This window comes from Pterocles gutturalis, unplaced genomic scaffold, assembly GCF_000699245.1.
Source record: "Pterocles gutturalis isolate BGI_N339 unplaced genomic scaffold, ASM69924v1 scaffold37612, whole genome shotgun sequence".
In the NCBI taxonomy this organism is placed as follows: domain Eukaryota; kingdom Metazoa; phylum Chordata; class Aves; order Pterocliformes; family Pteroclidae; genus Pterocles; species Pterocles gutturalis.
Window position 1 is genome coordinate 37,156 of NW_010109261.1, and position 18,080 is coordinate 55,235.

Below are 18,080 nucleotides of genomic sequence, written 5' to 3' on the forward strand. Positions count from 1 at the left end.
GTTCTGTGCCCCATTCTTATTTCTGTTACTGTGTTGAATTTCTAGATGTTTGTTGTTTTCCCTGGATAGGTTACTCTTTTAAGACTGTTTTGACAATTCCTGATAATGAGCAGTGGCCATGTTCCTATGTAGTGTTTATCACTTTGCTTGAATGTATCAACAGTGAATTAGCATTAAATGGTCTGAGAAAAGTGGTTAATATAGATTAATCTATATTCTTTTTAATCCTTTGAGTTTACTTCCTTGAAGATACATCAAAGATGAGCTTGGTTCATAAATATGTTTAGAAGATAAATACAGGAGGGGAAAAGAATCTTCCTTTACAGTCTTTGTAAAGCTCAGAAATAAATCCTTTATATGCAGTAATTGACCTATATGATATGTTTTTTCCAGTTTGTTTCAGATCCTTGTGCCAGCAACCCCTGTCACCATGGTAACTGCAGCAGTAGTGGTGATGGCTACCTCTGTCTCTGTAGCGATGGCTACGAGGGAACAAACTGTGAACACTCATTTCACAGCCTTCCAGTCTCTGAACGGACAGCCTTGACGTCATCAAGACAGAGCAGACCAGTCTCATCCACCTTGGAACCTGACATTGCTCTTCCTCGCTCAAGAGCAACTGTGACGCTACCTACATGGCAGCCAAAAGCAGGACAGAAAGTTCTGGATCTGAAATGGGATGAAATAGAGGTGAGAATATTCTGTCTAAATGAAAATGCACAGAAAAGAACTTATAAATGTTGTCATTGCTGGGTTGTCATTTGTGCATGGTTTCATGGATGTCTACATGAGAGAACTGAATAGATGATCTCTGCCCTGAGTTAACATACCAGTAAAATTAAACACAAAAAATTTTATACTTATTAAAAGTAATGGGTTTAAGTTGGCCAAATTGTTGTATTGGGTACTTATTTGAAATGGGATAATACTGTTTCTTCCAGTCATTTGTATGGTACCATATCTCCAAACGTGAAATAAGTTTAGGAAAATCAGAAAGTTAGAGCAGTACCTCTAATATTTTTTTTTTTTTGCTACTTGCAGTTATAATTGCATGTTGTTTTGAAAAATACTTGTCCCTATGCACTGTCTTATTAGTAATTCTTAGGTCTGCAAAAATAAAGAGAGTACCAAACGTAACCCAGTTACTGTTAAATATTTATCTTTACATGTGAAAACCAAGTTTAGATAGAAAGTATGTTTGCTCACAAACAAGGAAGAATCAATTATTTATCTCTTGATAACCTTTTAATTTTTAAATTTATCACATGACCACCTTCCTCCCTTCTTCTTTGAAGTCCATCACTGCAAGGATGATTTGTAGTTCTCTCCATTGTTGTTCTCTTACTTGGGTGTGCGAGACCACTACTTCAGCATATTCTATTCCTAAAGCAGTTGGTACTGGAAGTCTCCAGTGATCCAGAGATCACCTGCCTATAATAATACTACATATGTGCAAAATGTGTCCCGAAAACCAGTCTGTCATAGAAGTGAACATCTGTTTTGGGGGTAATGGTAATGCCTTTTTTTGAGTTTTGTTTGGATCAACTTAGTACCAAGCACTAGGGGTGATGAAACTTGTGGGTGAAGAAATATTATAAAGAATTAAAATCTTTGTGACATTTTTTTTTTAATAAAGAATGTCTTGTAAAGTAATTTCATGTGAGTTTATTCAGGAATAAATAGGTAAAATGTCAGCTTTATCTGTTTTTGAAGCATTTCAAAGCGAGTGACTCTTCTGAGATGTTTTCACACACTACGTTATGAGAAAGTGAACAGGCGTGAGTTTAAGCCTGGAAAAAGTATATTTTTCATCATTTTCTGCTAGCCCAAGCAAATTAATTCATGTTTTTACTGTAACATTTATTAAAATAAATTTTTGAAAGTAAAAGCAACCTATGTGAATTGTATATTTGATGTGTTATGACTCAGATTATGCCTGAGGTAGAAGTAGTTATAGGGCTGTATCCCATTTCAGTGGGAGTTCTGGTGGGCAATGTCTGCAGAACAGAGCTTTATTTCTTGGAATTCTGTCTCCCAAATCTATTATTTTACAGTTGAACGAATTTCAGCCTCCAAGTATGAAGTTTGGAGGGGGCACTTAAGCAGAAACAAACAATGATCTGCTTCTATTGCTTAGTTTAAATGCAGTGTCATCTCTGCGTGGGTGCTCCATATGTCCTGATCAATTAAGGGCATGCCCTTCTCTGTACCAGATTTCCCTTGTGTGCCTTCCTCAATCTGTGGTCTGGTATTGTATAAGTAACATTTCTGCTTAGTTTGCATTTTGGGCAGATTCACTAAGCATTTCAGCCAAACAGATAATTCACAAGTGGGTATTTTAATAGCTGAAATTCACCCTTTTGTGTGTCTTCTGTTACCTGAGATGTACATACTGGTTATCAATTGCAATCGCTTTTTTAATGCTAACATGGAAATTACTTGTTACCCTATTATGAAGTTAGTACTGTTGATATGTTTTTAATATATTGTGATGTGTCTTGTATTTTTCACAATCTTCCTAGTGTAGCAAAATGACCTTCTGTTCTTTGGAATTCATAGTGAGAGAGATGTTTATTTGAAAGAAAGACATTTCACTTGCTGATTCAAAACATTGTCTCTGATCTGTATTCAGCTAAAGAGAGTTGATTTGCCTGAAGGTCTGTGTTTCAAAGCCTCTTTGGCAGAGGCTACTGGAGTAAAGAGTTAAGTGTTAAGCAGGAAAATTCTACTTTTCCTTGTAGCTTTAAAAGCTTTGCAAAGCTTGATCCTTTCTTGCCCTCTTAAAATGAAAAAAAATAAAGTAACTGTAGGTTTTGTATTGCAAAAATCTTCTGTTTTGATCTTCCTTGAGATTCAGAAGCAACAAAGGCTGCTATTATTCTGTTGTGAGCTTTTTTCCTTTTTTTTTTTTCTTTAAATCTTCCAAGTCAACCTGTTTTTCACATTTTTCTGTACTGATACTGCAGGTGAACTAATGTACCTCATACGCTTTTGTCTGTCTGCTCAGAGAGGAATTTTGCCAGAATCTCTCCAAATGAAAGCTCCCACTATCTTGCAAGGACGAAGTTTCCATGGAAGCTTTTCCAGGAAGTTTTGGGGACTCAAAAAATGAACACTTGAGAGAAGTAAACTGTCTAAGAGAGGCGGCATGTTGTATGGTTACAGTTGGACATTTTTTTCTGTATTCTTTAGCTACTAGGGATATACATGGCAGTGCTTGCTTGACTGAACTTTCTTGGTAATTTATGCACCAGTAGACAACATACAGATGTCCTTGGATAGAGTTTAATTTCTTAGACACTGTTGCTATAAGAAATTAGTCTTTTCCTGATATGCAGATTAAGGGCTACAAGCATAAATCATTGAGAGAAAAAGATTCATATCTGTTGATTTCTTTAATATAATAGGAGTTTATCTTTGTGATCAGCTGTTGAAAGAGAACTTCTTTGCTACTTTGGGCAGCAAAGTTGTTCCACCTGCAAGAGAGATACATCCAGTAATCCACATTTCCTCGGTCTAATGATCTTTTGTGTTAAGGTGTAGAAAAAATAGATATTAGCCAACAATAGAAGAAAAAGGAAACCATCTCATTAATCCTACTCAAGTAATAGATTCAGCAAAGATTACTGTGTACAAAATCAACTGCAAGAGTAGCAGTACCCTACTCATATATTACTTTTTCTTAATAGCTTTTGTAACTAGTGATTAGAGGCTACAATAAATTTTTAATTCCCCTTGCAATGGGGACAGCATTTGTTTTATGTGTATTCTCAGTAAATTATAATCCTTTAAAAGGAGTATGGCTGGGTCAGGTGGAAAATCCTGAAAGAGAGGGCTCCTGCTCTGTGGCAATGGAGTATGCTTGAGGAATAATTCTGCTTGAAGCAGACACCTTTGAATCTTTGACTGCTTTGTGTGTTGCTAAAAGTTAAATTTTTTGCTAAAGTATGCTATGGGTGCAGAAAGAGGCTGAAGAAAATCACGGAGGAGAGATCCATTTGAGGTTGCTAAATAGGTAGAAGCTCCATCCTTAGAAATGACAGCTTAGGAAAATCTTTGACGTGGAAATGAGCGGAGGCTAGAGGAAATATGCTTGCCCTTTTCATATCCTATTTTCTTGGCATTCCCTCTTATGACTGCTATTGGAGTTGAAGTGATGGAATGTGTAGACTTTTGCTTTGACTTAAGACAGCTCTTCTTATACTTGTGTATAAGATTTGTTTCTGAAGCCTCTATAATTTTTCTTTTGCTTTTAGAAAAATATATCATACAAACAAATAAAGGAGACTGAAAGGAACATAGATTTTGCTAGAATAATCTTAACTTTCTTCTAGGATAAATCTGTAACTTCACTAAAACTCTCCTCTTCAATATTTGTGTGTTCAACTTTCTGTTCAAACACCATTCTGATAGACAGCTTGGTATAAGCATCTCTGGATAGGTGATACCCTTTATTGTATTTATTTTCAAAACACAACACAAAACATCTCTAAAAGCTCAATATGCTTGAACGAGAGTTATATTAAGTTCATACAAATCATACTTTAGTATTTTCCATTGCTAAAAGATGTTTAGTCATAAATACTAGCTTTCCTAAAATCAAAACTCGTGTCCCCTTTCAGGCCAGGAGTACCCTAAAGAAAATTCTATTGAGTGCAATTGTGTCAAGACGCTGAAGCCCTGCTTGTCTGAATCTATATGGGTAGGTGGACTCAGGACTTTTGGTTATCCAGTGCTATCTTTAAAAAGTATATGGATTCTTAACTACTACTACTTAAAGAATCATCCCATCTTGAAGTCTTTGAGAGTCTGAACAAGAAAAAAAAAGCTTGATGTCTTTACTACGTTTCAGTCTTTTGGTGTAGAAGTATCTATGGCTGACTTGACAGACTTCGGTTGAAGTTTATGTGCTAGTTTACTCTCCAGTGACCTGAGCTCATATTCTGTGTGTAAAGATTTGACTATATGGAGTTTTTTCTCAATGAGCTTGTTTCCGCAGTGTTTACCTTTATTATTCAGAACAGCTCCATACACTCTGGAATGAGAAATGACTGTTACTTGTTCAAGGAAGTAATATTTATTGAATGACTGTTGTGGTCATATGTGGAATGGAAAAAGGAAGGGTAAAAGTGCAAAACCTTGTGGGTTGAGATACAGTTTAATAATTAAAGGAGGGAGAAAAAGAAAACAAAAAAAGAAAAAAACCTGAACAAACCAAAGAAAAACAAGTGATGCAAAAAACCACCTATTCCTTGCCACCAACTGAACAAATGGTGGCCCTGGCCAGCCTCCACGCCCTGCACCCCAGTTTTATTGCTGAGCATGACATCGTATGGTATAGGATGTCCCTTTGGTCAGTTAGGGTCAGCTGTCCCAGCTGTGTCCCCCCACACTTCTTATGCACTCCCAGCCTACTTGCTGACAGGGCAGTCTGAGAAGCAGAAAAGCCCTAGACACTGTGTAAGTACTGTTTAGCAATAGCGAAAACATCCCTGTTATCAACACTGTTTTCAGCACAAATCTAAAACATAACCCCATACTAGCTACTGTGAAGAAAATTAACTCCGTCCTAGTCAAAGCCAGTACAGACTGATTGCCAGATCTTATGAAGTTGGCATTGATTTTGATGGCCAGCTTGAGAAAGGAACACATCTGACTAATATGATTACCCAGGTAATCTATCTGAGAAAGTGTTGTTGGGTAAGATAACCTGCTGCGCCTGCTGAAGCATCTGCCTCTTGGTGTAATACTGGCATTGTTAACCCATGACAGAAATACAAAGTTTTAATAGTGTTAGCTAGCGGAGTGCCGTAGTCAGAATGCCTTAGATCCTCTTGGCAGTGTGATTGCTGACTCTAGAAAGTGGCCTTAGCTCTGACGAGCAAAGAAACACAAACTGCCAGTGCCAGAATTCACTGGGTGGATATGAAGCCTTCCTTACATCACATTTCAGTGCTACAATAACTGGCAAGCCTTCTTCATTTGGTTCTGTTTTTGGATGCAGTCTTTCAGTCTTGGCATTCTTCAGAGAGGCACTACTCCTACTCTAAACACTTTTGCTTTTCTGTCCCACTGGTGAGATATGTTTGAAGTAAGCCTTTATTTTCTTTCTGTTCTGGTTTTCTTTCAAGCATTGTCCCAAATAAAACTCTGGAGGGCAGAAACAAATACACTCATGGAGTTTAAGCTATGTGACACTAGATTTTCAGAAGTAGTAGTTTTTTCCATGCTACAGGGCAAGGTAACTGCTTTTCTTTCTTTTATAAATTTTATTCTGTCTGAATGGGCTATCTGTGCCAGAAATGATCCTGGTTTGTTGCTTGGCGTCTTGACTACAAGAAAATAGTAAGTGATCCCCCTCTTCTGGTCCTGTTATATTGCCTTTTATTTTCCTACTTCTCCCTTTTCAATTCTTTGCAGACAGCTGTTCAAGATCTTACAGTCAGGATCTAACCTGTTTTATTTCTCTCATAGTATTTTTCCCTTGCATAAGGAAGGCTGAGAAACGTTTTAAATTTCTTAGAAAATAAGAGATAGCTCTTGCCACCCTTAGAGGGTTGGAAAAGAAGAAATCCTGCAGGCCTTATCCTGATGGAAAAGTGGTTTTATGTTCAGAAAAGGCAAAACTGCAAGTTATGAAACTTAGTTTATTGAGTTAAAAGTTAATATGTAATCCCTTGGAAGAAAAATTGAAAGAGCATTTGCAAGAGCATTCCTCATAACGCATTCATCATGACAGTTTTTGTCCTACTGGAGAAATGAAAGGTTATCTGTCTTAATGACCATATCAGTTTTCACAGGAGACCACCCCAGGACATAGCCTTGTTTTCTCAAAGAACTGATTTTTGTCCTCTTTCCATTTAGGTAATGTCTTTTCAAATATGTTTACATTTTTAAGCACAGAGTTTTTTCTTTTAAGCACTGATCTTTTCTGTAAGATGAGTTTGCATTAATCTCCTTTAAGATTCAAGAATGATGTGGAAATGTGTGCATTTGTGTATTCTGTTTAATTCTGGACTAATTTGCCCTGATTTGCTTCAGCTGCAAGGCCGTGCAGATTTCTTTGTTGCCCCATTAGGGTGTAAAAACAGGAGAATAGCTTTTTGAGATGAAAGGACAAGAGGTTAACTAGAGAGAACTTTCACAGCTAGCGCAGGAGGAAAACGTCAATTAAAAACACACAAATCTCTGTGTGTGACTGTGCACACAAGTGCACACATACTTATTTGCATAACCTTTGGGGTTTTTTTCAAAATGAAGCACTCTTATTGTATGTTGTTATGAAGTTTCAGTGACAATTTATAGGAAAGACTTGGTAGGCAACTGGTTCATGGGGTGAACTTATGCTCACAGAATCACAGTGTAGGTGAGGTTGGAAGGGACCTCTGGAGATTGACTAGTCCAACCCTCTTGCTCAAAGTGGGGTCAGCTAGAGGAGGTTGCTCAGAACTGTATTCAGTTGAGTCTTAAATACCTCTAAGGATGAAGAGACTACAAGATAGCTGGGCAGCCTCTTCCAGTGGTTGTAAGTTATCTGTTAGTTTACAGAAGTATTAATTAATATCTTCTTAAAAGGTTAGTGCGGAATTGCTAAAGCTAATGTAAATTTAGTTGTTCCACTTAGAGTCCACTTTTAAGTTTGAGGAAAGTGTGGCATGTTTTGCAAGAAGTAAGAGACTTCTGCAATTCCTTAAACTCAGGGGGTTCAGATAAAAAAGAAGTGTGAACATGTATCCTGGTAGCAGAGTGGCTGTATTTTGCACTGTTCAGGATTAGTCTGCTAGTGTTGATAAGGCCTTGTAGAATTATAAATGTCTGGTCAGCTTTCCAAGAAACATAATATGAAATTTTATATAAAACAAGTGTCTTCAGAGAACAACTTTCAGTAGTGAGAGGCTGCATATATGTGTCCTAGAATAAATGTAGACTTAGAGTCAGTATGTTACTTTTCTTAGCCTCACTGAATTAAAAGCCAGTACATTTAATTTACCAAAGTAATAATGGCACTCATGTAAAAATATTGCCTTGGGATCTATGTCTGCATTTCAGCACTTGTTGAATTAAGTGCATATCTATTCTGGTTGGTTTGTGAGACAGGAGAGCATCTGTACAATTCACTATTTAATTTTTTCAGAGAAGTTGTAGTATGGAAGAACAGTCTGTTGGTCTCTTCTTAGGTACCACACCTTGATATCCTTTGCAATCTCATCTATACTACTGCTATGGCCTGGTAAGGTAATCTAGCTGAGTCACTGCTGTCTTATTAAGGGCCAGGTGGAGATCATAGCAATAGGTACTCTTCTGGAGATTTCACTCTTGCTTTCTCAAATGATACTCTTTTACCCAGGTAAAGGCGCAGAAAGTTAACGCTGTTAAAACATTTGAGACATAAAAGTGGGGGTTTTTTATATTATGTTCTCTTTAAAAAAAAACCAAGAACATGATTCAGATGCAAACGTATGGAACATGCATGTCAAGAGAAATTCTATATTTCCTGTCAACAATTTGATATTTATACCTTTTAAATTCTAAGTAATATATTGAAGAGCAGCTCTTCAGTATTTTCTGTGCTGATGTAGGAGCTTATCTCTGTAAGCAGCTCCTAAACATACTTCAGGCTTTGGCAGGTGCATGAAGATTTTGTTTTCTTTGGTGACTATTTTTCAAGTAGCTGCATCATTTGTGGTGTTTCTCCAAGGAGCTTTCTTGCTGGCTCTAAGGTTCTGTACTATTGAATGCTTCGGGGGAATTTCAGAAGAGTTTGATGTCATTGCAGTTATATGTAATTTTTATCAAGATGTCTTTAAATGACTTCAAATGGTCTGTTTCCATTTTTTTACTTTAACCAGCTCACTTTTTAAATTTTAAAGAGGAAAAGAGGAATTAGGATAGGAATGCTCTTTATTTTACCTTCTGAAAATAATTTTAGTATATTTTCTAGTGAGTTCTGTTTTAAATATCTCCTACCAATTGTAGCACCTTTTTTTTTTTGAGAGTGAGATTTACGGATTCTTTTAATCTTCTGAGTGTCCTTTCTTATTGTGATGTATTGGTCGTCTTTGCCCTGATTCTTCCATATTTCAGTTTTGCAGAGAGTTTTGTTAAGACAGGAAAGAGAGATACTTAAAAATCTTTATAAAAATTTCCCACAGCTGTGGAAAAATGGTGTAATTTGTTTCCTAATTTAGGTGTCAAACACTAGCTCTCCATAGTATTTGTCTGAAATATGACACAACTGGAACCATTTTTTTGTTCCTTAAGAGGCCTGCTGCTTCTTCCCATGTTTTTTGTCTGATCTGAGATTTTTTTAATATTAACAAAAAATCAAATTTCAGCTGTTGTAAAATCCTGTTTGTAGTGTCTTCCTGGTTCAGATGATTATTTTATCAGATTCATAGAGTGTTAACTGCAGTTCCTAGATAGAGAAAGACATCAAACATTACAGGTCTCTTAATAGAACAGTCAAAGTCCTGCGTTTTGCCTTTTGCTCTGCTAATTGCCATTGAAATATTTCCTACATGTGCTTTTTATGCTAAGTAATCCTTAATTCTGATGTGTTTGCAAACCAAAGTCTTTTGGATTTGTTCTTTCCATTTTCATAAGTTTAAATCTCTGCTCTTGCTATGCAGCCACTTTGTTCAGCTCTTCTTCTTTAATATTTTTTTTTTTAATTCTGGTTTCAAACACATCGATACCCTTTACTTTGCAAGCATCTAATATTGAATAGTAAGGTAAATGAAATGCTTAAATTGTGTTTTTTGCCTTCATGTTCTGAGGCAATACATGCATGAAATTGTAAAACTATATAAAGACTTTAAAAGCAAGTGTGTTTTTAGATGTAGTGTAAGATGGTGTGAGAATAGAGATGTTGACTTCCTTTTTTTCCCCTTGGTTCCAATAGGAATATAGATTCTCAAAAGAAATGAAAGTTTAAATGTTGGCAAATATCAAAGGAAGAGTGTTAGCCAAGATAATCTTGGATTCATCGTGCATTGAATGTCAGCTCCATAATTCTGACTTCCAAGATTCAAAAATTGTAATGGTTATATTATCTTTTTTTCAAAATTTATTGGAACAAATACAAATGCATCTCGCTTTATTTTCATAAACTACATGTATTCATATTATATGTGCCAGAGAATTCAACAATGAATCCAGTAATCTAGACGTTTTTGGGAAATATGAATACTATTTGTCTTGCCTGAGTCAAAATCAGCTCCGAATCTTCTAAAAATTATCACTTGCATCACATTCTGGACTTCTGTTGTTCATGCTTTCCCAGGTGTTTCATAGTAATGTTTAAAATATGAATTTGAATTTTAATTTACAAATTAGATTCTGGCTTTTTCTTTGAAGGATGATTAATTCATGGAAGTGCGTCAGGTTGCATTTTCACTTTGCCGAGAAGGTTGACGTAAAAAGGTTGCCCACATATTCTAGATGACTGGAAAAAATAACGTTGCAAAATCTGCCTAGTAATTTGAAGATGAAACTGACTGATTTTTTTTTTTTACAGTGTGATATTTCATACACAAGCTGATGAAGATACCTGAGAAATACTTAATTAAAACTACTGATGATGTTAATGTAGGCAACAGAAAGATTGTCATGCTACATAAAATATTACTTATTTGAAATAAAGGTATAATTGGAAATTATAATGGTTTTCAAACTGTCTTTATGAAATTACTACTTTACAAGATGTGAATAGTTAAGGAGCCTGTCTGTGATTCCTCTGTGCTGTACGGCATCCTGTATGGTGTCTTGATTTAGTTAATACAGTAACTGATTTCTATGCCTACTATGCATCGCAGATACGGCAAATACCTCCTTTCAACTGTGCTCACAATTTTTTTCCATCTGAAAGCACTGTATGTCCAAGCAACTCTTACTTGGAAAGAATAGTAGTGGGCAAGTGGGAGAGTATTTTTTTAAAGCAACAAGTGTTTGAAAAAAAACCCATATTTCAATATAGTAGAAAGACAATATCAGTATTTGCTGTTATAAATTCTCGAAGATCATCTAAATTAGTGATGCAGTATTTCCTGGATGTGGCAAATGTTAGAGCTTTATTTATTATTTTAAAAGAGCAGAAGCCTATTCATCTTTTTCTAAACATGATCGGTTTTAAAGAAAGATGCCTTTAGAAGTTCATACTTCTGTGCAGGAAGTTTTTGTTAAAACAAAAACCTAAATGGATGGCTATGTGACTTTTCAGAATGTTTATTGATAGCATAAGTATTTTGGTGAATGTTTTGGTCTATTCTGATGATTTTTAAAAGAAGACTGCTGGACTATTAGTGCTATTTTAAAAAAATTCTTTCATGTTTTCTTTGGTCAGATTTTCTGGTTTAGTGTTAAATAAAACTATTTTTGTTTTCAGATAACCCCAGATGTGGCTTGTGGAAATGCCAGTTCCAATACCTCAGCTGGAGGCCGGCTTGTCTCCTTTGAAGTTCCACAGAATACATCAATAAAGTAAGAATATTTATCATATGTGATGAAGTATAAAAATGCTTTTATTTTATTTTTCCTGGATATTTTAGACAAAAGTTTTTCAGATAGGCAGATTTGTCAAACGGCTAAAAGAATATGAAAGAACTTCAGACATCTAGCAGCGCCATGACAGCTCTTTGCTTGGTATAATTTTTCCGACATATTTAATGTGTTAGAAGATGTAAGCATGTAAACTGTCTCTGGACCATCAGAAAGCATTAGAAATTATGGCAGATGTGCTGAAGATGTCAGGTTTTTTGCAGAAGTTATGTTTCCTTTTACCTTCATGCGGTGAACACAATTTTTCCTCCTTTAGTCTCAAGATGCACTTTCTGGTAGAAAGTGTTATCGTTGACTATACAAATGGATGTATTTTGTGCATTTGTGTTTGATTTCTGGATTATTGCTTTGGGTGTCATCAACAGCTGTGAAATCTTTGTGTATATCCTACAAACCACATTTCTCAAAAACTTGAATTTATTCAGTGTTATTGATTTTTCAAACTCATGCTTTTTCAATCAAATACTTGCTGTGTTACTTTTAATTAACAGAGCCTGGTTTCCTAGAAAGATCTGATTCTGTCAGCTGAGATGAGGCATTTTCTTATTGGAAATCTTATTTCAAATAAAAATCTGCCAACGTAGTTCTCTGGCTCACAACTTTACTGCAATTTTAGACTTAGATTTTCCCCAAATAGGCTACTTTTATCATACTGTCATCTTATCTTTCAGAATCCCAGCTTTCAGTTAAAAAAGGCCACGCTCACAGGAAAAAACAAACTGATGCAAGCAGACAAGCTGCAGACAGTTTAGAGCAGTAACTGTTAAACGTGGGAGCTGTCCTACTCTTCCCACAGGACTTTGGATCGTGCTCATTCATGAGCATTTAAGCCTAAATCAGGAAGAGATCTGTGATTGTGGATGCTCTGGCTGGCTGGAATCTGTAAGCAAACAAGCGTCTCTTCTTGAAATCAGGAATAAGCTGGCGTTTGTAGGTTTGACAACTGTATTTAAGGCCCTTGATGGAGACACCCCATTTTAAAGGAGATTGCAGAGAACGCAGTCATTTCTGGTCATTTTTTACACTATATATCTTTAGTGGTGTTTTATTTTGGCAGTTAATCTGGGTAGATTAATGCGGGTGAATATCTGTCTTCATTTCATTGTATTTCCCATGTTAGAGACCGAAGTCGCATCTCTGGTTCAATGGCTATCTATGAAAGGAAAATAATTTCCGTTTTTTTGTTTGTCTTGATTGTCAGGTGTGATAATCTAAACTGTGCAACTAGATGCTATCATGCTCTAAAAGTGAGCCAGCCAGCTCTGGGTCTAACGATGGAGATTGTTCTTAAAGAGGACCCAAAGTATTGTAAAAAATTTGCTTCTTATGAGGTCTAGTTGCAACATTTTCTCAACTTGTGTCAAACGTAATTAGAAAACTTTGCATTTCTTGTTCTGAACTCAAAAAATAAGTGACAAGGGAGAGACTGCCTTGTGCTTTTATCAGAATTGAAACAATTTCAGTTCAGGAAAATAGGGAAGAGAACTTAATCTCTTGGTATTTGGAGGCCTGTTTTCATTAGGAGAGAATTATCAATTTTCAGCAGTTGGATGCAGTTGTGTTTGAATTTTTGGAGGATTGTTCAGACTCATTTAGGATTCCTTCAGAGGAAACTAATGCAAATATTTGTGAACTTGCCAGAAACATGGCAGATTTTCAGTTTTTCTTTATGGAGGTGAGTAGGGCAAAATTATTCTGAGACGAAACAAACTCTGACACAGATACAGTGCTATATTACTTTATCTAATCTATCAATGTTCAAGAATGCACCGTGGACTCAGTGACCTTGGGAGCATTACATAACTCATTTGATTTTCAAAAATAAACTGTTCTGAACCTTTGATCTGGTATGTCAAACAAATGAGGATTTCTACCAGGATCCATCTCCTTATATTGAACGAACATGGAATGTTCTTCAGTAATCAAGAGGGCTGGATGTACTTCAGCTGCAGAAAATTATGACATTGTAGATGTCATTGTAGATAAAGTTCGACAAGGCCAAGTGCAAGGTTCTGCACTTGGGTTGGGGCAATCCCAAGTACAAATACAGGCTGGGCAGAGAATGGATTGAGAGCAGCCCTAAGGAGAAGGATTTGGGAGTGCTGGTAGATGAGAAGCTCAACCTGACCTGGCAATGTGCCCTTGCAGCCCAGAAAGCCAACCGTGTCCTGGGCTGCATCAAAAGCAGCGTGACCAGCAAGTCACAGGATATGATTCTCCCCCTCTGCTCTTGTGAGACCCCAGCTGGAGTACTGCATCCAGCTCTGGGGCACCCGACATAAAAAGGGCGTGGACCTGTTGGGGCAAGTCCAGAGGAGGGCCACAAAGATCATCAGAGGGCTGGAGCACCTCCCATACGAGGACAGGCTGTGAGAGTTGGGGTTGTTCAGCCTGGAGAAGGGAAGGCTCTAGGGAGAACTTAGAGCAGCCTTCCAGTACTTAAAGGGGGCTACAGGAGAGATGGGGAGGCACTCTTGATCAGGGAGTTTAGTGAGAGGACAAGGGGTAATGGTTTTAAGCTGAAAGAGGGTAGATTTAGATGAGATATTAGGAAGAAATTTTTTCCTGTGAGGTTGGTGAGGCACTGGCACAGGTTGCCCAGAGAAGCTGTGGATGCCCCATCCCTGGAGGTGTTCAAGGCCAGGCTGGATGAGGCTTTGAGCAACCTGGGCTAGTGGGAGGTGTCCCTGCCCGTGGCAGGGGGGTTGGGACTAGAGGTCTGTAAGGTTGCTTCCAACCCAAACCATTCTATGATTCTATGTAGAATGGGATAACTATTCAAAAAGGCATAAATACAATGTCTGAATAAGGATTTACTATTATGTAATGTTTATGTAAAGTGTGTCTTGGGCACTAAGATGGTGTCCTTCAAGTGTTAGAAATGGAGTCTCTGTATGATTAAATCTGCTATTACATATACTATTATTCAAATCTTACTATTAAAGCATTTTTTATTTTTGTGGACATGCTGAAAACCTTCAGGTCTTTTACTGGTTCCATACTTGCTACATTTAAGTTTTTCTCCTTTGTTGATAAGCTTTTGTTCTGCAGTGATGTACTTCCTAATACCATCAGTTTTCCCCAGTGTAACTATTCTTATCATTTATTTTCTCAGAATAAGGCAAGATGCTACTGCTTCCCTTATCCTGCTATGGAAGGTGACAACCACTGGATTTAAACAGTGTTCACTTATTGATGGCAGAAGTGTCACTCTTCTCCAGGCACTGGGTGGACTTGTTCTTTCTGAAGAAATGCTTGCATTAGGAAACAACTACTTTATTGGTGAGTAAAGTACTGACTTTGTTTATCACCTTCAGGTGACAGCCAACGGTTTCTCCAACATTTAGAGAAACAAAGAGGTAATTCCCTAAATTTAAGTGCTATCGAAAGATCCAGATGTGATAATTCCAGCCATGTTTTAGACATTGGTTCATTCAAAGCAGACAACAGATACACTAAATTCTTACAGAGGTGGCACTGTTGAGTTTAAAATCTAGATTGTGACTTTGGCCTGATACCTTTAGATGATGCAAGGTATTTTATGTGTTCTATTTTAATCAACTGTAAAGCTTTTGGTAAATGCTGTAGTAACAAACTCTGAATGTTGGAGGTGTTTCTTTTTCAGATACTGTATTATGGGATACTTGTTAAAGAAGCTTAAGTGTGTACACAGTAAACTTGAAAAATATATTAAAATATATTATATTAAAATATAATAGGAAATCTGATCTTCTAACAGTGTTTACTTGCACTACTTTTTCTCTTCTAGTTTTGTCTCTGAATATGAAACCTTAGAAATATTCTATATGTTTCACTGGGCAATTAAATGTTAAGCATCTTTGTGGAAGGAGTGTAATGAAAAGAGGCTGATGTATTATTTTTAGGTGTATGGGAAATAATACTGATTTAATGCAGCATTTATGCATAGACGCAATAGACTTAATTAACTTGAGCTTTCTGGGCAGATGGTTTATTATACGAATGACGTGAAACCAAAGTCATTGTAATAACAGCTTTTATTGTAATAATTTTGAAATGCTATATATCTTATAATGAAGTATAAGCTTCCACAAATTGTTATTCAGCAATTTATCATGCTAATAAATGTAAAATTAAAAGCATTCTGATGCAGAAACATTGGGCCAGATTTTCAGTGTGTAGCTAATACAGGAAAAAATCCAAATGCAGAAGTAGTGCCATGTTCTCTCCTTTTTGAGCTGTTACTTAGATATTGATTGAAGGTTGGTAGTATAATAATTTAATTATCATCAGGAATGGTTTCTTTTAATGATATTTATTTTCTTCAAATGATTTTCCAGTTCCTTGTTTTTTCTTTATTATTTACTTCCTTCCTAGATACTTAGTTTTAGCTTTTTTCTTTTAATCTCATTTTGAATTTAATTTATCAGACTTAAAACTCTCCTCTTGTGTCTTCCTCAGGAATAAATTTTTGCATTTGCCTTGTGGTAGTAAATATATGATAAATGTAAGTAAAAACTTGCTGAAGATAGGATAATTTGTAACTTGTATGCACTCGTAAAAGCACCTAAAGGCTTAGCTTGGTCTATAAGCTCCCAAATAGAGGGCCCAAGTTGCTCAGTGAAGGCCCCACTTGACTGTATGTGCCATACAGCATAGGCTATTAATTTAGATAAATAAAATGAACATTGTCTTTCTCATTCATAGTTTGTCTTGTCCTACTTGTCTCTCTGTAGCTTTCTTTCAGTCACTGAGATTTTTGCTTTGAATTATTCTCTATGTGCTATGTAACAGGAGGTGAAAATATACCTTTTTGTTGATGAATATGAAACAAGGTTTAGATCATAAAAATTGTAGTGATGATCTTGCTTATTTCATCCAGTACGAGTTTGCTGAGACCTCTTATTTTACTTCCATCTGGTTTTTGATACGTTATTTGGTCTTTCTTAATTTCCTGATACTGAAATTCTTTGTCAAATTTTCCGTTTGACTTATGTAAAGAACATGGACCATAAATGTGTATGCATGGAGTACCACAGAGACTCCAATAATATAATGATACATTCATGAATAGGAGCTTCTGAGTGTTTAGTAAAGATAAATGCAGATATAGTGCATTTGAATTTTTGTAAATCATATTTATTTTAGGAAATAGATGGATTACCTGTAGTGCTTTTGATAGAAAATTAGTATGAAACATTTCCTCTGTATATGTTTTATTCCTGAGGCATTGTAACTCTATACTGTGGTATAATCAAGTAATGAGATAACTCAACTGTTTTCTGGAGTAAGTTGTTTTATGTGGCCTTAATTTAGTTACAGCTTTTCCCAAAATAATTTCCTTTTACTAAAACACTTGAGCAGAAAAAGTATGAAATACTGAAGGAATAGGGAAACTGAAACATTAATTTATTAGTTTAAAAGTGTTTGTGACCTGTCAACATTTATTGTAAGAAAGACAAAACAGAGTAGCCTCTGGATTTTCTTCTCAATTGTACAGAAATATTCTGCTTACTTTCCATCATCAGTTCTCATTCAATAACATGTACGTCTTGGGTGTAAAACTTAAAAAGGAACTCAGTCATTTGGTTTGAAAAATGCTGAGTTTTATCTGAACTCAACTGAAATCCATAGTTCAGCTCATGTCTATATAAAAATAACTAAATCTTTACTTCAGATTTGATCCAGATGTATGGAAATGTTCTCTGAATCTAATGCACCTCACTTAAGGTTTTAGTTTTCAAGAGTTTAGTTTTCAATATTATCAGATGAAGAAAGTTTTTCTTATAGACAACTTTCCATATGTTTCTTGTTATACATGACAAACTTATTCTAAGGTATGATAAATAGAAGTGGATGATTTTATATCAAAAAACAATAACATAGCATGTGCTTTTATTGATGATATTTAAGCTAGAACAATCATGAGTGCAGAAGATACTGTCGTATGCTGTAAGCATAGAATCACACAGTAAGGCTGTGGACCATGACAGTCGATATATTTACTTTATGTACTTTTCCCCTCCTTCCCTCAGTCTTCTTCTGTTTATTCAAGTGAGTTTTTAAAGGATTTTTCTCTTAATTGGTGAATTCTGTGCAATGCATTTTTTTTGACCTTTAAAAAATTTCTGATTAGAACTGTAAAAGAAAAATGAGGAAGATCTGAGTGGGGTTTATTTTGTTTGGTTGGTTTTGTGCCTTTTGATCTACAGCTTGCTTGAGTGACTTCACTGTGTTGCCTCCAAGTTTGTTACTCAGCAAGATACTTTAATTACTTTCTGCAAATCTTTATGAATAAGATGGTTATGTCAAAGATAAAACATTTAGGGAAATATTGTTTGTTTTGTGTTACCTTGTGGTGACACAAGTTTAAAATTGTTTAGATAAGATTGGAAAGACTCAAAAGTTGACAGTAACGTACTGATTTGCTGATCATGTGATTAAGGGCACAATGTCTAGAAGTTGGAAAGAATGCTGTCTCTGAGATCTAAAAATAGACACCTTGATCATAGTACTGTTTATTCCAGAGGTAGTACCTGCACTGT

The 18,080-nt window shown here is 36.0% G+C and overlaps 1 protein-coding gene across 1 annotated transcript in view; it reads left to right on the forward strand.

The window, feature by feature from the left end:
* Positions 1-393: 393 nt before the first annotated feature.
* The window catches only part of DNER (delta/notch-like EGF repeat containing), a gene marked incomplete at its 5' end in the record, with an annotated part of 78,028 nt that continues 60,341 nt past the window's right edge, over positions 394-18,080 (forward strand). Inside the window, 3 exons of the mRNA XM_010072914.1 lie at positions 394-690; positions 11,384-11,478; positions 14,672-14,838. Coding sequence (XP_010071216.1) covers positions 394-690; positions 11,384-11,478; positions 14,672-14,838 — 559 coding nt within the window. The remainder of the gene's footprint in view (positions 691-11,383; positions 11,479-14,671; positions 14,839-18,080) is intronic.